Here is a 20956-nt window from a genome sequence, read left to right as displayed (position 1 = left end):
TGATTCTTGCCCAAGGCCCAACAATGATTCACATCTGAACCAAGACTAAAAATCAGGATTCCTCACATACAATGTACGTCTTTATTATAAACCAACACATTTCCCATGCTTTTTCTCTGAAAGCAACAGTTTCTAGGCAATAACAGGAGTAGGGGAGGCTTGGTTGGTTGGGTTTTTTTGTTGTTGTTATTGTCACTTTCTTTCTTTCTTTCTTTCTTTTTCCCATGCTGGTGTCAAAGGTTGGAAGATTTTCATGTCAACCTACTGTTTCAATTTTATATCTTCACTTGGACGAAACATTATCTTTGTACGTTTAAGTGAATTGTACACAAAGAGAATTAGTGTCAGAGATTTAAATACAGGCCTTTTCAACAGCTTGTGTAGTGCAGCTTAAAAAAACATAGAAGAGAAAGGAGTCCACGTGACTTACGCTGTACTTTTCAGGAATTACCTCTTTTCACTTCATAATTGCTGCTAGCAGCGTCCAAGCTAACTATCAAATAGTGTTTCTGACCTTATGCACTGTTCCATAGCTCTGTAAAGTATGTAGACAGTTTTTTTTCCCCAGAAATAGAAATGCTTCTGATACTATGTTGAAAGGCATTATTAGTGAAATTAGAATATAATAACAAACTGCAGATGGTAAAAGATTACTTCCTGGCAGAGAATAAATCCAAGTGCATTTTATGCTAAGTGAAATGTGATTATCCATAAATTGTGATAGTGGTGATCGATTCACAAATGGATAACTGTGATCTAGCTTCTGCTGCCAACCATATGTCTTAATCAGATCAAAATGAAATCACAGATTAAAGATTGAGAAAAAAATTAAATTATCTTACAATGGATTGGAATATACTACGTTAGAAAATCATATGAGTTTTCATGGTTGCTATAATAAGTCATAGAAATAGCCATTTTAGTTCATTTAAAAACCCAAATGAATTCTTCTGCTTAGTTTAAAATTATCTAAAACATACATAGTATTAAAAGATGATTTTAATCAAACAAAATTTTAGGCACTTTTAAAATGAGTATTTACAGACTAAAGAGGTAATGGACAGCATTTGATATATTATTACTGAAAAAGAATCTCTGAAAAATATTGTTTCTGAAGACAAATTAAATGTTCTAATCTATTACATATAATATCATCTTCATGCTTTTAAGAAATATTTACTAAGTTCTCCTACATGCCAAGAACATCTGAGTTTAAAAGATGCACAGCATCTCTGCTTTGACGCAGCTTATATATGCTAGTCCTATCACAAAGGATTATCGATATTTCTAAATAGTGCACATTGGAAATGCTAAAATATTTTTGTTACAAAGGACAGATCCTTCTCACCTTGCCTGTCTTGCTCTTGTCAACACTTAGGATTCTTCTTTATCAGCAGGAGTAAACAGTTTCTGTGAAACAGGTAAACTTTGAGTAACATTGAACTACTAAGGCGGAAAGACCATTTGTAGTGTACCTAAGCTACCTTCCACCAGTCCGCTTTGGAGATAGACTGCAGCTATAGTGTTTATTCAATTATTCATTGATTCAGCATATATTCATTGAATGCCTGCAATAGACCCATCTCTGTTTTAGATTTGGGGTATAAAGCATTGAGTAAGACAGACAAAATTCCTGCTCAGATGTAGTTTCTATTTTAGTGGGGAAGAAAGAGTAAAATTAAGGAAACAAACATATATAAAGTCAGATAATGATAAATGTTAAAGAAAAAATAAAGTAAGTCATGAGATAGGGAGTAACAGGGATACATGGAAAGAGGGGCTGCAGGAGCAGAAACCTAGCACGAGGGAACAGGAGGAAGGAATGTATGGGTCAAAAGCACCCAGGCAGAAGGAATACAGAAAAAAGAGGCTACATGGAAAAATGAGAGCAGTGTGGCTAAAGTAGACTGAGCAAGGCTGAAGACATTAGTTTACATCAGAATTATGGTCAGGCATGAGCTTAGAGAGGGCCTAGCGGCCATGATGAGTAAGTTCCCATGAAGAATGAGTCCTCTTCTTATAATGTGTGTGCCTGAATGACATTGCTCTCAAGAAATAAAATATTAGTAAACTAAGTAAAATTATTCATGGTGATAATCTGAAACACAGTATTGGAGAAGACAGTGGTTGGACATTCACCTCTGCTTGTGATGTAAAAGGTGCAAAAAAAAGTTGTTCCCACCGTAAAAACGAGAAAGGAAAAAAAAAAGCTAAACCTGTCATCAAAATCATAATTTTTTTCATGCCACAACATTTCTCCAAGTAACCAAGGAAACCAAAATCTAAGGAGGGGCAAGCTCCTTCAAGGACCAGCAAAACACAAAAGCAGTCTGGACTTTGATAAAATGTAGGAGGAGCTTATTACCTTCCACACAGGCTGGGGAGAATCACCTAGAATTTTTATGAATTTGTAAAAGCCACTCATGAGCTACTGTGTTTGTTTGGAATAGCTGGGGATCCCAGACACAAGGGGCAGTTCATACTCCTTTGTAAGCAATTGCCATGGCCCTCCATTGAGTTCTCGGTAAGAAAGTTGGGATCAGCACGGTATCAGATACAGCTCCACTCCATGGTGCAGGCACCCTGTAGGCTAGCTGGCTGGCTGTAGGGAAGCAGGTACAATATCCCAGTCACTTTTCCAGCCTTTATTACCTACAAAGTAAAAATCTTAAGGTGCTGAGGAAAGGACAAAAAGCCCATGGGGTTCTTACTAAGATCCATTGCTGTTGGTACACCGGTCAAAGCAAGAGCCTTCAAACCTCTCTACTCATAAAAAACATCTTGGGTCCAGGATCTTTTACAAATATCAAGGAGAGGTCTACTCATTCAGGGAAGCAGAAAACTCTCTCCTGACCAACCATCAAAAGTAAAAGGTAGTGTTTGGCTATCAGAGATGAGGGGCATCAACATTGGGCAATGTTTTATTATGTTAATCACCATACATTACATCCTTAGTTTTTGATGTAGTGTTCCTTGATTCATTGTTTGCGTATAACACCCAGTGCTCCATGCAGTACGTGCCCTCTTTAATACCCATCACCAGGCTAACCCATCCCCCCACCCCCTCCCCTCTAGAACCCTCAGTTTGTTTCTCAGAGTCCATAGTCTCTCATGGTTCGTCTCCCCCTCTGATTTCCCCCCCTTCATTCTTCCCTTCCTGCTATCTTCTTCTTCTTCTTTTTTTTTTTTTAACATATAATGTATTATTTGTTTCAGAGGTACAGGTCTATGAGTCATCAGTCTTACACAATTCACAGTGCTCATCATAACACATACCCTCAGGGTTCTAGAGGGGAGGGGGTAGGGGATGGGTTAGCCTGGTGATGGGTACTAAAGAGGGCACGTTCTGCATGGAGCACTGGGTGTTATGCACAAACAATGAATCATGGAACACTACATCAAAAACTAATGATGTATGGTGATTAACATAACATAATAAAATAAAATAAAAAATAAAAAGTAAAAGGTAGTGTTTGGCTCTCAGAGATGAGGGGTAGCAACACTGGGGAAGGTCCACCTTCAAGGCCCAGGTACACAAGACCTGCCTGAGACTGAGGCTGTGGTTGGACAGGCCAGCAAAGACCTACTTCTGAGTAAGTTGGCTGTCTGCCACAGGTGCTGGATGCAGGACACACAGGATTTCCACTGTGTATGTCTGGGAAGGAGCAGTTGAAAGCTAAGGGAGGAGCGGAACACTGAAGAAAATCTGGCAACCCAGGCCCCATTCTAAATACAAAGTGACAGCTACCTGCTGCTAGAAAAATTTGAAGCTTATGGTGCCTTGCCCAAAATGAGGACAACAACAAAAACACCACATATCCAGATCAATTCCCGACTAGTTTAACTCACCCACACACTAGCAGCCTGATAGGAGGAGAAATGTACCAATATAGTCTATTTATCTCAATCTCTGCTAGCCAACAATCCATCTAAAATAATGAGACCCATCCAAAGATGCAAGAAAAAAAATCCATTTTTAAAAAGTAAGTGACAAAAATAGACTGAGCTATAACCCAGATGTTGGAACTATCAAGCAAAAACTACAAAAATAACTATGGTTAACTATGCCTGCTGGGAAGGTGAAAAACATAAATGAATAATAGGTGAAATTTAGCAGAAAAAGAGCAAACTAAGGCAAAGTACATAAAGGGAAATTTATAAGACTAAGTATATTAGAAAAAAATAAGGGTCTAAAATTGATATCACAGCTTCTGCCTTAAAAAACGAAGAGTGAACTAAACTAAAATTAAGCAGAAGAAAGGAAATTACAAAGAGCAGAGTGGGAAATCAATGAAATAGGAAACAACAACAACAAAAAAGCAGTAACAAAAATCACTGAAACCAAAAGCTCTTTCTTTGAGAAAGTTAATAAAATTGATAAACCTCTAGCCAGACTGATTAGGAATAACAGATGATACAAATTACCAGTATCAAGAATGAGAAAGGCAACATCATTACACATTCTACAGATATTAAAAGAATTACAAGGGATTATCATGAGCACCTGTATGCCAATAAATTTAGCAATTTAGATGAAAAGGACAAATTCCTTGGAGGATACGAACTACCAAAGTTTGTTCAAAAGAATTTAAATAAGCTAAATATCCGTGTTTCTATTTATAAAATTGTTTTTATAGTTAAAAACCTTCTCACAGCTGAAACTCCACTCCCAAAAAGTCTAACTGGTGAGTTCTACCAAAGACTTCAGGGAGAAATAACACTAATTATAGGCAGAGCCTTCCAGAAAACCCAACAGATGTGACTGCATCCCAACTCATTTACAGAGGGCAGCTTTAACTTTGTGAGGACGGTTTAACATTCATAAATCAATCAATTAATTTTTCATATGAGAAGACCAAGAAAAAAAAAAATCCATGTGACCATTTCAATGGATGCAGAAAACTTTGGACAAAATTCAGTGTCCATCCCGGACAGAAACTCTCAGCAAACTAGGAATAGCAGGGAACTTCCTCAATTTCATCTACAACTTGGTCAAAAAAATATTTACAGTTAGGTCATACTTACTTGTCAGAGATTGAATGTTTACCCTCTAAGATCAGGAACAAAGGAAGGCTGGCTACTCTTACCATATTTATTCAGCATTGTACTGTACTAGGCAGGGCTATAAGGTATGAAAGGAAATAAAAGTCATATAGATTGGAAAGGAAGAAGTGCAACTGACTTTTTTTTTTTTTTGAAAATGATGTGATTGTCTATGTAGAAAATTCTATAGAATCCACAAAAAAAGGACACTAGAACTAACAAGTGCATTTAATAAGATTCATAATACAAAATCAATATGCAATAATCTGATGTATTTCTGTATTCTAGCAATAAAAATTGGAAATTAAAATAAAAAGTACCATTTACAACAGAATATACATACTTAAAATCCTTAGTGATAAATATGACAAAAGAAGTGCAAAATCTAATTCACCAAATACTGCACAATACTGCTTAGAAAATTTTAAAAAGACTATGTTAAATGAAGATATATACCACGCTCACGAATCAGAAGAAGCAGTATTGTTAAGATGTCAAAAATAATACTTTCTGTAAGCACCTAGGCTACTGACAGAATAATATAATGCAAGTATAAATAGCATGGTGGTAAGGGAGCATGTGAAATGGCAGAAAGCCGTGGTGGCAAGGGATAGGAGCTGGAGGTGAGCATGAAAATGTAGACTGGGGCTAGGACATTAAGGATTTTTTATGCCATGCTGAGAGTTTGGGATTTTTTCTGGCAGAAGTTGGAAGTTATTGATAGTTTTATCTGTTTTCAACTTTTAATTTTGAAGTACTTTTACACCTATAGAACGATTGCAAAAATAGTGCAGAGTTTCCTTATATTCTTCACCCCACTTCTCCTAATATTAGCATCTTACATAACCATAGTACAATTATCAAGCACAGTCTGTTAGCACTGGTTCACTATTATTAACTGTACTACAAACCTTATTCAAAATTCACCAATTTCGTTAATAATCTTTTTCTTTTTTCTGGTCCAGGATCTTATTCAGGATCTTATGTTACATTGAATTGTCATTTTTCTTTGGTCCCACCATTATGTAATAGTGTCTCAGTTTTTTATTGATGGCCTTTAAAACATGGAAATAACATAATGAGAATTTTAAAAAATAGATATTCTTGTTTACAATGTAGAAGATTAAAAAGTTTAAGCTGGGGGCTGGGAAATCACACCAGCTGGGAGACAGCTTCAGTAATTGGGTTAGTGGTGATACAGATTGAAGTAAAGGACTGACAGTGACTATCTCAAGAAGGGAATAGTTTTGAGAAATACTTAGGTGGTAGAATTAACAATATGGGTCAACCAAAGTTGATGGGAAGGAGTATAGGGTTCAAGAGAGAGGAACTAATTGAAGAAGACTTCTGAGTTTTGGCTTTGATATTCTGGATAAATGGCAATAACTTCAGGAACATACTGTTTTTTTGTTTGTTTGTTTTGCTTTTTGTCATTCTGTCTTCCTCTTACACCTTACACAAACATAAACATTCAGTTCCCCATATCTTTTTACCATGATCTTACTCTTATTTTTAAAAGATGTAATTTGCTGGAGTACATTAAGTATTCTGTCACTCATCTTGGAAGAATCAGTTCTAATTCCAGGATGTGCCATATTATAAAAGAATAATAATTTTAATAACTAGAATTTCCATAAAATGATGGAAAAAATTTGAAGACAAACATATTGTATGATATGGATTATCATTCTTGTCACAATGATGTTTAATCCTCATACTTTGCTGGCTGGGATTATGCAGCTAAAGATCAAATTTTGCCTGTATCAACCACATACAACATTCTGCACTCATCTAGTTTCCTAAATTCTTATTACTGTATCTTTCATCAGCTGATGATCAGCTGTGGGGTACAGGATAGGGAAAATGTTTTAGATAAAATGGTCATAACTCGGTAGCCTGTGGGAAAAAGGCCTTTTTAAACATGGTGTGAAGGAAAATATTTCTGACAGTAAAAGACTGACAAATCTGATTATGTAATAATTTTAAAAGTTATAAAGAGCTATATAAATTATAGATATGTATATAAATTTATTTATTTTTTTTTAAAGATTTTATTTATTTATTTGAGAGAGAGAGAATGAGAGACAGAGAGCATGAGAAGGAGGAAGGTCAGAGGGAGAAGCAGACTCCCTGCTGAGCAGGGAGCCCGATGTGGGACTCGATCCCGGGACTCCAGGATCATGACCTGAGCCGAAGGCAGTCGCTCAACCAACTGAGCCACCCAGGCGCCCCTGTATATAAATTTAAATTACAAGAAAAATAAAGGCAGTAATTTAACATATAAAGAACAGATAAAGGGTTGATACTAAAAATATGTAAAGCTCTCCCTCAGATTACCACAAGACAAACAAACCCAGGCAGAGTTCCTATTTCTTGACTGCCCCTGCACCCTCACCTTGTTGCGCTCTCTAGCATGCTCTCTGTACTCCAGCTACCTGGCTCTTCTTTTCCCTCTTCAGTATCCCATGCTTTTTCTGCCACAGAATTTTTGCACATTCTATTTCTTCTGTTTGGAAGTATTTCCTTCACTCTTTTTCATCAAGGTAACTTCTCTTCACCTAATTAGTTCCTACTTATCCTTCAGATTGCAGCTCCAGATTCACTTCTGCCTATAAGGCTTTTCCAACCCACAGTCTAGGAAAATGCTTTTGGGCTATCAGAATAATGGCCCTTGTTGGCCTAGCACCTACTCAGTACATCATTGTACATGCATTTGACTGTGTTCTGCCTCTCCCATTGTATACTGGCCTATTTTTGACTACCTCCCATCCTAAGTACCAGGCCCTTGCCTGATACAGTATGTATATTTTACATTTGTAACATATAGATATTTATGCACATAGGTGTGTTCATTGCAGAATTGTTATTAACATTAAAAGGGAGGAGACTAATCTGAATTTCCATAAAGAGAAGCCTATGAAAGTATATAATTGGAAGGTTGTAGAGTCAACATCATAAAATCCATGTTCCAGCCTTCTCTCCACGGATTACTGGAAATGTAAGAATGAGCCTCAAATTAGTGTTAAATAAATGAGGATAGGAAATTTATACAGTATAGCCATGTGCTGATAAAGTAATTGAATGCAAATAAAAACATTTTATAAATTCCAAACAACTACACAAAGATAAAGAGACATTTGGTCATTATTTTTATCATTTTTATCACATCAGTGTTAGTGGAACCACTTTAGGGACTGATTGAAAGTATACTCAATACTTTTAAGTTCTTCTTAAAAGTTTGTGTCACCCTTCTTAAAATTATCTGTATATACTCTTTCTTTTTGGAGCTGAAACTATGTAGGATTAATGCCTTAATCCCAAACCCAAAGGAAAAAAGAGAAAATGGTATCATAATCATTGTTATTCTTTTCTTTTTTACATCCAGGCAGCTGAAATATCCTGAATCTTATATTAAGAGTGAGTTAAGTGATGTACAGTTTTTATATGTGCCTTTGTGTTTAAAAACTTAAGTTTTCAGTTGTCTGTGGCCCAGGCATTGAAGTCTGTGCTAGATATGAATCCCAACTCTGCCACTTCCTAATAGTGTGAATTTGGACAATGCGTTTAACTTCACTTAACCAGTTTCTTACTTGAAAATGACAATAATAATAGCTCTTCTGCATAGGGTTGTTATGAAATGTAAATGGAAAAATAAAATGACTTATGCTAGGTGCTCGGTTAAATGTTTAGTCCATGTCAGGCTTAGATCACAAATGAGAGATTCATGCTGGCTTTAGGTGAATAAAAAGATAGTTGACTGAAAATTATTCAGTTTTTCAATTGAACTCATTTAATGGCTCGTAATCAACCATTTTAGCCATTTATATTCTTTTAAAGAAGAAATTATGTCTTAATGTTTTTTATTATAATTAAATGAATTTTTCTGTATCAATTACTGAGTAGATAATTATGATTAAACTGGACCTTGTAACACTATTTATATATAAAGACTATCTTTATTTAGAAGAATTTGTTCCAAATTATTATGTTTTTGGCAAACTACATTGATGATTAATTAATCAAATTAATCCTACTTTTTTTATGCCACCTCTCAGATGGTTGCTGAAAATCATATTTGCAAATAATGCTAAATGTCTGTATAGGCTGAAAGTATTTTGTGTTACTACATTCTTACAAGTATGAAAGCAAAGGTCAGGTGCTTTTTGGTGATTGAAAAAGAGAAGGAAGTAATTATCAACACTGGGCTTGTGATTCTTTAATGAACTAAGTAGGAAAAAAGAAGTTAAATTCAGCTTTTGTAGAAAGAGTACAAATCTTTCATCTGCCATGGAAGCTTACCTTATTTTCTCATTTTTAAGAGCTCACTGATTATAAAATTCAATATTGATTACTGATTTTATTCAAGAAAAATAATCCATCATATTAAATGTATTGATCAATTTTAAAATAGGCCCTGACTTCAGATATGATAAAATATAGAAGCTACATACATTTTAGAATGGTGGAAATATGGTACTCTGTATCTGAATTAGAGGAACTTGAAAGAATGAAGATTCATTCCAAGAATAAACTTCTTAGCTTATTATTTAGAAATAAAATGGAGATAAGGATCACTTTTTGGAGTACAATAATTCTTATTAACTCTATGTATCTTCTTTTCTTATACCTCACCCCCACTTGCAAATTAAAAGAATTAGAAAAATAGGGAAATTCCACTCCCCGGTTATAGCCATATTGTCAACAATATTATTGTAAAAAAAAAAAAAAAAAAAAAAAGAAAATCAACACATATTAGATGTTCTGCAACAATCACATCAAGAAGAGTATTGCAGTTACAGTCCACCAGACTCAGGTTTTCCAGAAAGGGTTACACATCAGAACTACTCAGATAATACATCATAATGCAAGTACATGGCCACTAGCCTGTAATGAATAAACTAGAACTTCTAGGAGTAGACTTACTCATCTGTATTTTTTTTTTAAATATCCACTTTGAATTCTGGTACAGATTTAGAGATTTTGGAAACACTATGGTGAATAGATTGGGAGATCTTTGAGGATGGAATCTGCTTATGCATTCTCTGATCTCCAAAGAAGTTCCTGGCTCATAGTTAAAAGTTGATAAATGTGTGTTGTAGAATAAATGTATGAATTGAATGTGCTAAGGTCCTGGTGTGACTTAAAATCGCTAGAAGAGGTTATATAGGGACAAATTGATCAATATAAATAAGTTAGAAAATATATCAAAGGGAATAAATGTATTCAAGAAAGATGGTAATATCCAAAAATAGTTCACTGAGTTTGCCTTGAGAATTAAATAACAGGTAATCGATTTCAAGACCCTTTATAGATTTTACTTCTAATCACATTTTATTTAATAAGAAAAATAAGACTCAAACTGCTTAGTTTCAGAGATAAAAAAAAGAGTACATGAACATCATTTAACTTAAATTTACACATTTATACAGAGAACTTCATTTTCATAACTGCTGAGTGACCCAAAAGGGTAAAAGTGTTACTAATTGCAGTTGCTATTAAAAGAGGACGGCGGGGGGAGTGGAGAAGGAGGAGAGGGAGGGGAAAAAAAGGTGTGCTTCCAGCAACTAGTACAGGCTCCAAACATCTTTGATAGTGTTAAAGTCTCAGACAGCTGGAGTCACCAAACCACCAAGAGGTTCAATATACTCTATGTTTGGAGGTGTGTGTACATGTATACATAAAATAAATAAATCATGGGAGTTGAAATAATAGTGGGAAAGTAATATGATATTGAGAAGTCCTTGTTTTGGATTCTTACAATAAAAAGGTGGTGGATACCCATAAAAAACACACTCTGATCTTGCAAATTCAGTTTCACACTATCTAATAACTGAAGAATGCATTGTATAGAACTAAAAGTCTAAATAAGTAGTTTTCTAACAGTCGATACGTGGAATTCTTGTAGCAAAAGTTAGATTTCTTCACTAATCTTTGTTCCTGTTCTTGGTGTAGCCCTTCATTTTCTCAAATCTCTCTTCTGCTGTCATGAGTTATAATCTCTTTTTTTATGCTCACCTTTATATAGGGCCCTATGAAGGGTCAATGTCCAGAGCATATAAATTTGTATCTTTTCTTCTCCGGCCAACATTTTATATTGGTAAAATGGGGCAAAATGGGTATCAAATATCTCCTTGATAGGTTGCTTTGCAGACCCATTTATATATGTGCCCAACCAGCGTTGTTTTGGGGTCACTCAGTTTCAATTCATTTTAGGTGTGTGGGCTTTTCCTTTTCTCCTTAGTGGATCAACCTCTTTTTACCAAACTTGACAATACACAATCTCCAATTGAGCTTTTCCCTATGGAGACCTGTCTATCTTTTCTTTACCATACAAAATTGTAAGGTTACCAGTATCATTTGCTTACTATGCTGAAAAGCATTTTGGACAATAAGTTAGAGACCTGGGTCTTCTATTTTTTTAACGGGGTACTGTATGTTTTCTTGACAACTGTGAACAACAGAAGTTGGAACACCATAAGTGGGATACATGTCTAAGACCTGCAGGCTACTACTCTCCCAGTCTCTTCCTATGAAAAACCTAACACAATGATTTTATTTTTTTATTTTTTTTTTTAAGATTTTATTTATTTATTTGAGAGAGAGAGAATGAGAGACAGAGAGCAGGAGAGGGAGGAGGGTCAGAGGGAGAAGCAGACCCCCTGCTGAGCAGGGAGCCTGATGTGGGACTCTATCCCGGGACTCCAGGATCATGACCTGAGCCGAAGGCAGTCGCTTAACCAACTGAGCCACCCAGGCGCCCCACAATGATTTTAGTACTCTTTCTTTTTGAGTCTCAAAATTTTTCTCAAAATAGTGTTCCAAGATGCCAGCTTACCAACCCAGTCACAGATGGCATAGCAGTTAAAGTTGATTTTCCATCCCTGGACTACCTGATTTCCTTTTTTTTTATTATTATTGTTATTATTGTTATTTATTTTTTTAATTTTATTATGTTATGTTAATCACCATACATCATTAGTTTTTTTTCTTTTTTGTCTTTCTTTTTTTTTAATTAATTAATTTATTTATTTATAGAGATAGCACAAGTAGGCAGAGCGGCAGGCAGAGGGAGAGGGAGAAGCAGGCTCTCTGCTGAGCAGGGAGCCTGATGCGGGGCTCGATCCCAGGAGCCTGGGATCATGACCTGAGCCGAAGGCAGCCGCTTAACCAGCTGAGCCACCCAGGCGCCCCTATCATTAGTTTTTGATATAGTGTTCCATGATTCATTGTTTGCGTATAACACCCAGTGCTCCATTCAATACATGCCCTCTTTAATACCCATCACCAGGGTAACCCATCCCCCCACCCCCCTCCCCTCTAGAACCCTCAGTTTGTTTCTCAGAGTCCATAGTGTCTCATGGTTCGTCTCCCCCTCCAATCTCCCCCCCTTCATTTTTCCCTTCCTACTAGCTTCTTCTTTTTTTAAATCTATAATGTATTATTTGTTTCAGAGGTACAGGTCTGTGATTCAACAGTCTTACACAATTCATAGCGCTCACCATAGCCCATACCCTCCCCAATGTCTATCACCAAGCCACCCTGTCCCTCCCACCCCCCACCACTCCAGCAACCCTCAGTTTGTTTCCTGAGATTAAGAATTCCTCATATCAGTGAAATCATATGATACATGTCTTTCTCTGACTTATTTCACTTAGCATAAAACCCCCAGTTCCATCCACATCGTTGCAAATGGCAAGATTTCATTCCTTTTGATGGCTGCATAATATTCCATTGTATATATATTCCACATCTTTATCTATTCATCTGTCGATGGACATCTTGGCTCTTTCCATAGTTTGGCTATTGTGGACATTGCTGTTATGAACATCAGGCTGCCCATACCCCTTCAGATCTCTACATTTGTATCTTTGGGGTAAATACCCAATAGTGCAATTGCTGGGTCATAGGGTAGCTCTATTTTCAACTTTTTTGAGGAACCTCCATACTGTTTTCCAGAGTGGCTGCACCAGCTTGCATTCCCACAATAATCCAATCAAGAAATGGGCAGAAGATATGAACAGACATTTTTCCAAAGAAGACATCCAAATGGCCAACAGACACATGAAAAAGTGCTCAACATCACTCGGCATCAGGGAAATCCAAATCAAAACCTCAATGAGATAGCACCTCACACCAGTCAGAATGGCTAAAATTAACAAGTCAGGAAATGACAGACGTTGGTAGGGATGTGGAGAAAGGGGAACCCTCCTACACTGTTGGTGGGAATGCAAGCTGGTGCATCCACTCTGGAAAACAGTATGGATGTTCGTCAAAAAGTTGAAAATGGACTACTTGATTTCTAAATTACCTTTCAGATTTAATATTATACGGTTTTCTGATTGCAATTTCTGAGGATTCCTATTTTTATTTTATAGAGAGTTTTCAGTCATCCTTCCTTATATATTTAACAAGATAGATAATACCAAATAGTAAATAATCTAAAAGTAGTACATTTGCTTATATAATAATAGCAATTGTTTCTAGTGCTTGCTTAGTTTGTGTTCTCACTAACAGAGGTTAATAGGAAGTAACATTGTTGGTTTGAAGAAATCACAGATTATGTACTAAAGCAAAATTATATGATAAATAATGATTTATATATGACTCAAGAGTTTTTCTTTTTAAATATGAAGATTAAAATAGACAATTTTCATATGTGACAACATATAATACTTAAACTGAATTTTCTCATCTCAATTTCTATACTTATAACTTTATAACTTTTGTGATAGATTTATGTAAACTGTTGTATTTATTTGATCATCTTAAATTAGTGTAATCTAAACATGGAATTCAGTTGTGTATACCTTAAGCTATTCTCCATATTTTGATTTTAAATGCTAAATGAGCCAAATTTTTAGACAAAATCTTTTTTAAAAAGTGAATACCTATTTGCTTAATAAATCAGTAATGGTCTTCTTTCCTACAGTGAGGAAGCAAACTTTTGACCAGTGTTTTTGCCTAAATCCATTGTAACTGGAAATTCATATTGCTTTTATAAATGTTGAATTCACAAACATGAGTAGGTTCTATGATTTTTACTGAAACTTCAACCTCAATCTGTTATGGCCTAAGAAGCATTCATCCTTGATGCTACCTTTCAAATTCATTTGAAATCATATAACCTGTCTTATGCTTAAAAATAATGTCCCTGATAGTTATTGATTTATTTTGTATGTACTGGTTGGCTTAAAATTAATCATAATAAATTTATTTGGTGTTTATGTGCATGTCGTTAATATAGTACTTCCAAGCTTGCACTTTGTCAGCCTTCATTAACTGGCCAATTAATTACATGGAGGTACTTCTCATCTAAGTTTTTCTTTGATTTTTTTTAAAAACTCTGCAAAACAGATTATAATAATGTATAAATATTGAGAATATTATACCTACAGTGCCTAAAATCTAGAATAATGCCTGGACCAATTATAATAATGGGCCTTCTCAAATAAAATTTATTTTACCTTGATTCCATCTGAATTTACTTTTGATTTTATTTCTAACCTCTTGCCTTCAAAGATTGGCACTCTGAGATTGCTCAGATATCTTAACTCTTATTAAGACTTATTAAGAGTTAAGACTTATTAGGGGGAGCCTGTCTGGCTCAGTCAGTAGAGCATGCTACCCTTGATCTCAGGGTTGTGAGTTCAAGCCCCACATTGGGCTTAGAACTTACTTTAAAAAATAAATTAATTAATTAAAATTTTAAAAATCAAAAGGCTACAAAAAAAAAAGGGCACCTTGCTAGCTCAGTTAATAGAGTATGCGACCCTTGATTTCAGGGTTGTGAGTTCACACCCCACATTGGACATAGAGATTACTTTAAAAAAAGAGAGAGAAAGTTAAGACTTATTAACTCTATTTTTCTATATATGCTGTGTCTTTATATGTACTTATAATTTGTATTTGACCCAGTTTTAAATGTTTTTTTTTTAAAGATTTTATTTATTTATTTGACAGAGAGACACAGCAAGAGAGGGAACACAAGCAGGGGGAGTGGGAGAGGGAGAAGCAGGCTTCCTGCTGAGCAGGGAGCCTGATGTGGGGCTCGATCCCAGGACCCTGGGATCCTGACCTGAGCCGAAGGCAGACGCTTAACGACTGAGCCACCCAGGCGCCCCTAAATATGTTTTGAAGTAAACATATATGCATACCCAGAATAGTTAAAATGAAATTAAAACACAGATAATGAATCATATAATAAGGATTAGAAATTGTTCAACCAGAAACCAGAATGAGATAATTGTTGAAACTTAGTATTTGATTTGACCATGAGTCTTCTGACTGCCAAGGAAAAGAACAAAAACATTTTCATTTTTCCAGTTTAATGAGAGAGACAAAGTATCATTAAACTTTAGATACCAGAATGGCTCTGTTTTCTGTATCCAGAAATACCTTACTTAAGCCTTTCATCTTCCTTTTATTCATTCACCAATTTACATATTATCTGCTTTTTGAAAACCTTGTATTACATACTCAGTGAGGAATTGTCTTTTCTCTGAATTTATACATTGATCATTATAAAAGTATAGCTGTCACTAATTGAGTGCCTATCATGTGAAAGGCAAATAACAGACACTGAATTATCTCCAATCCTAGCAATAATCCTGCAAGATTCATGCTGTTTACCCTCTTTGCAGATGATGAGACTGAGACCACGAGAAGCTAAGTAATTTGCACAAGGTCAAATAGCTAATAAGGGCAGAGTTCGTTAGCTGAATTCCAGTAGCATTTTGTAATTTGAGGATTTCTTCATGGAGAATGTTCATTTAAAAAAAAAAAATCCGTAGTTGTGTAATAACCCCATAAGCTTTTTTCACTGTTCCTCCAAAAGAGAAGTTATATGAAACCCATTGACATTTGAATATTACTGTGCTTTCTTGCAGCCTGTGAACTTATGAATCAAGGCATCTTGGCCCTGGTCAGCTCCATTGGCTGCACGTCAGCAGGGTCCCTACAGTCTCTGGCAGATGCCATGCATATCCCCCACCTCTTCATACAGCGCTCAACAGCTGGGACCCCAAGGAGTGGCTGTGGACTCACCCGGAGCAACAGGAATGATGACTACACTCTCTCTGTTCGCCCACCTGTCTACTTAAATGATGTTATCCTGAGAGTGGTCACAGAATATGCCTGGCAGAAATTCATTATATTCTATGATAGTGAATACGGTAAGTGTTTGTGATTTGTGTGAGTTTTGTAAGCTGATATTTGCATGGCAAGCAACTTCATTAAATCTTAAAAAACTTCAAGGAGCTTACTCATTGTTAACTGTGATTTTCTTGTTCTGTCATAATCTTACAAATCTAGCAGCAAAAACAAAAAGTTTTACTGAGTTCAAGTTCAGTCGTTTGTATTAAATCACTTTGAAGTCAAATTAAAAAATAAATACCTGTCCCTAATGCTCAGTTTATAAATGTTTCTAAAGGGAATTTGATTCCAATATGTCTTGATTTTTCAAATAATGAGAAGTCATAAAGACAATACCGTCTTTCTCCCTTTTCAAAAACATTTGTATCTTTGTAGAATAATAAAACACTGTTTTGGACAGATCCTGGAACACTGAAAATAGATGCCTATTTATATTTATTGGTTCCAAAAAAAAAAAAAAAAAAACCCTGACCTATTTCGTTACATCCTTACACTCTTTGGGAGTAACGGTTTATATTACTTTATAGTTAGCATGGCATTTTGTCTGCAATATGAAATTTCACAAAAATGCTGAGTAGTATGAAGACACTTAATTTATTTAACTCCCCAAGATAAAACACAAAGCATTTGCCCTAAATTTACTATAATTTGAGAAGATACTTTGTCTCAGTATTTTTACTTGTGTTACATTAAGAAAAGTGAACAAAAATGACAACTATAGTTTATTTTTTCCTGAACAAATCTATTTTCTAACTGACTGATCCCAAAGATGTTCAAATTTAGTCTCTCCAATTTTTGTCATTAGGGGGAATAGAGATGGATATAATAAAACGAGAGAAAATTAGCAGGTCTTCATGAAGATATATATTTTGAAACATATGTTTCTTTAGAGATTTGCCTTAAAAAGGAGTCTCAGAAAAATGTTTTCCATTCAGGATGGATGGGTCTAGTTTTTATTTTTTTATTTCAAAAAATCACGAAGACTTCACCCTCTGTAGTACAACCAATTTTTTCTTAGCAAATAAATAAACATTTAAAAATAATGGTTTTCTTGTCATAATCTACCCAGCATTGTGAACAATACTAGAGAACAGTTACACAAGAGCGAGCCAGAAAGTGGCATCAATAGAACTGAGCACAAACAGGTTGGCAGAAATCTGGAAAGCAACGAATAGGAGCCCCTGTGGACTCCCACGGAGGGAGACCAAGTGGCAGTTACATTTATCCCTAAATATTCAAAGGTCGCATGGGGTTTTGGCAGCCAGAGTAGATTAAACTTGACGGGGAAATTTCAGCCAGAAGTCTGTGGCCCTCTCCAGAAGCACACTTGTCTCCAGGACGGAAATCCTTATTTTTGTTACTTAATTCATATTATTTAGGGATCACAGAACAAAGACCAAGAGACTGAAATGAATAAAATTAAACAGAAACGAAAAAATAATTGGCTCATCAGTAAAAGTAAGGGTTGAACGCAAATTTGAAATTTGCTGATAGGATTATTTAGTGAATGTAGTAGACTCTACCTCTGGAATCAATATGTGGAATATGCCTTTGTCAGTTTTCTTTCCATCATATTATCTATGATTTTTATTACCTTAACTGGCATTCTTATGATCTCTGCTCAAATATAACTTGAAATAATGAATTTTTAAACTGTAAACCTTTCTTTAAGAGGGGGAAAATATTTTTTAGTTAGTCTTACCAAAGTAGTCCAGTAAAATAAAGAACAGAAAAGTGATTTTTGATGAAAGTTTTCACAACATTAAAATGAGAATTTTACTTTTTCATTATATACATCCATGAGGAAAAAAAATCCCTTGTTATCTTGTTTCCAAGTCCTACATGGTTTACAGCTAGGAAATTCTTATAAGAGAATACATTTTTATTATTGATGAGGCAAGTGTTTTTGAAAATGTACACTAAATTCATAGTCATAGAAAATCATTTACATACATTTGAAATTCCTTACTCTTTTTTCCTCTGTTTAATAAGTAAATAAGATGCTGTAATCACAGTGCATGACTGGAGTCCTCTGTTAGAAGCAGGATTTGTTTTAGGAATAATAATAATAATATGTTCTTTTACTTTGATGATAAACTTGCTTTTGACTTACTTTTTAATTTAGTAATTCATGAAAAACTACCCTGCTCATATCCTTAAAATTATTTCCAGTAATACTCTTGTTTAATAAAAGAAAATTTCCCTTTGATGCTCACAATAAATCTTCCTAGTAAAGAACTGGGCTAGAGTCCAAAATAAACATCAAGCTATCCAAATACCTTCTACCTTGAAGAGGGCTACATGTATTTACATATCCATTCATCGATGTCATCATTTTAAGTTCAAACATTGGAATTATACTTGACTTTTATCTTGGTTATCAGGAATTGCTTTCATTAAGGAATGGATTAAGCATCATCTATGCATGAAATAAGGCATCCTGCTGGAGCCAAATGTGATTAAAGATGTATTTTGCTTATAAAAATATACCTTAAAAAAAAGAAAAAAAAGATTAAGCTTCTATATCCAGTTAATTAGAGAAACACTTTTTTCAAAAGCAGTTAATTATGATTAAGGGCACAGTATAAAAGTCTACATTAAATTCCCTAACAAAGAAAATTCAAGTGTTTGATTCTAAGTAAATGGATGAAAACAGAAAAAAAAAATGTGGAAACTTTATTTGAATGGATTGATTCAAGACATTTTTAAAAAGGCTTGAAAAGAGTTTAGGAAGTGTTGAGCTTTTAAAAAATGCGCTATTTAAGAAATGTTCATTGCTCACTTGCTTAGTGCAATGCAAAATATGAGATAAAAAGTTTTACAGAATGTAGTCTTAGCCCATAAGAAGCTTACAATTAACAAAAGAGGTAAAATATTTATGACTTTTTTAATCGAGAAAATAGTGTGTTAAGTGTCATGAATGACGCAAACTGAATGCTAATGGTGTGTAATGAAGAAGGTGTTGAATTTTTGGCAGCAGTGATCAAAGAAGGCTTTATGGGTGGACCTTGACGTTGAATGTTGCCTTTCAAAATGCTAGCTAACTTCACAATGTGTGAGAGACAGTCACTCCAACAGAGAGAAATTGTGAACAAGTCTTATAGCAATAAAAATATTAAAAATAATCTCTCTGAGCATTTAATTTGCCAGGTCCAAGAATAAGTATTTTACATTAAGTCATGTAATCTTTTCAACAGCTCTATGAAGTAGGTAACATTATTATCACAATTTTACAAAAAGGAAAACAGAAAAAAAAAAAACTGAGTTACTTTCTCACAAAACACAGCTAAGTATGAGCTGAGTTCTAAAGGCTGATCAGAGCCTACACTCCTAACTACGTATAATGAGTATAAAGGAGTTGCAGTGTACTATTCCCCAAGAATATAATAAAAAGGGCTAATCTTACAGAGAGCATTTATTATATCCAGGCTCTGTTCCAAGTGCCTACAGTGCCTACACGTATCATCTCATTTATGATGATAATGCTGCTGCTGCTGCTGCTGATGATGATGGTGATTTTTTGCAAATGAAAAACCTGAGGATGTAAGACATCAAGTAATTTGCGAGTAAGCTGAGAAGCACGAATTCAAACACCGATAGTCATTTCCATAGTTCTCGTTTTTCACCACTATTTTGACTCTATAGAAATAAGAATAAAATTAATTCCTGACAACTGTAAAATTTTAAAAAAATGAGTTTACAAATGAAATACATAGAATCATCTTTATTAAAGAGAGAAAATGATGTCAAGCCTGCAGCTCTTCACCATATTAAGATTTTCAAAGAAAAATACTGTATATCAATTCAGAAGATTTGGCTATCATTGGAGGTATGGAAACAGGACAGTCATTGGGCCAAAGTAGGCTGACCCATTGGCACAAACAGCTGCCTTCCTGCAGAATAACCATTCTTGCTTTTCAATTTGCCAACAAAATGCGAAGTTCATTTGAGAGACCAATACCTCCCATTGAAAAACTACATTTTTTGGCTCTCTTACAGCTGGGAGTTGTGATATAATATTGTCAAGAGCTATGAAGGGTCTGAGATTTTACCCTACTTGCAAGCTAAGTTAGCTTGCATCAATTTCATAGATACTGGCAGAAAACATTCTACTTCTTTAGACAGATAGAGGACTTTAATACTCATGGTACAGCAAGCAGCGTGAACCTCATATTAATGTTGTTTCCTCTTGACCTCCTGTCTACAAGACTATGTGTAGCCACTCCGGTGGATGCTGTACATGCAGTGGGCTCGTGTGACAGCTAAGGAATCCTGGCTTAGGGAATCTCTATCTTTTATGATGGGCTTCTAAGTAAACCTGCTTGGCATATGTCCAGAAAAAGACATTATCTTCATTGTAAATAAGTCTCTCTTATCTAGGGAGAGTTTCTGCTTGCATAATATGAAATAAGACACAAAATCTATGGAGAATTGTCTCCCCAAAAGATTTTTTGTTTGTTTGTACAATATTGTTGGCTTCTAGCAAATTTCCTTATGTTTATGCCAGTCCTAAAACCACTCTGGTTAATCTTATTGACAGGAGGTAGGATCAGATCTATTCAATTTGTCTCCTCTGCATTTATTTAAAGAAACTATAAATAAGATTTTTAATGAGCAAGATTGATCTCAACCATGCCCATCAGGGTCCTGGACTCAGCAAGCTGAATAAATCCCATAAACTATCAAGAGTCTACTTTATTTTTTTAATTAAAGATTTTATTTATTTATTTATTTATTTATTTATTTATTTATTTATTTATTT

General features: G+C 35.0%; 1 protein-coding gene across 2 annotated transcripts in view; it reads left to right on the top strand.

Moving 5' to 3' along the window:
• Positions 1 to 20956, top strand: part of GRID2 (glutamate ionotropic receptor delta type subunit 2) — a 1393842-nt gene that overhangs the window by 739702 nt on the left and 633184 nt on the right. The window contains exon 3 of one of the 2 annotated variants that reach the window (XM_044912908.1): positions 15930 to 16214. The exons of the other annotated variant lie outside the window; for it this stretch is intronic. Within the exon in view, the coding sequence (XP_044768843.1) occupies positions 15930 to 16214 (285 nt within the window). The remainder of the gene's footprint in view (positions 1 to 15929; positions 16215 to 20956) is intronic. 2 annotated transcript variants of the gene reach the window in all.

The sequence above is a fragment of the Neomonachus schauinslandi genome, chromosome 2, assembly GCF_002201575.2.
Source record: "Neomonachus schauinslandi chromosome 2, ASM220157v2, whole genome shotgun sequence".
Classification (NCBI taxonomy): domain Eukaryota; kingdom Metazoa; phylum Chordata; class Mammalia; order Carnivora; family Phocidae; genus Neomonachus; species Neomonachus schauinslandi.
Note: the sequence above shows the minus strand (reverse complement) of the source record. Positions and strands in the feature narration are given on the sequence as shown.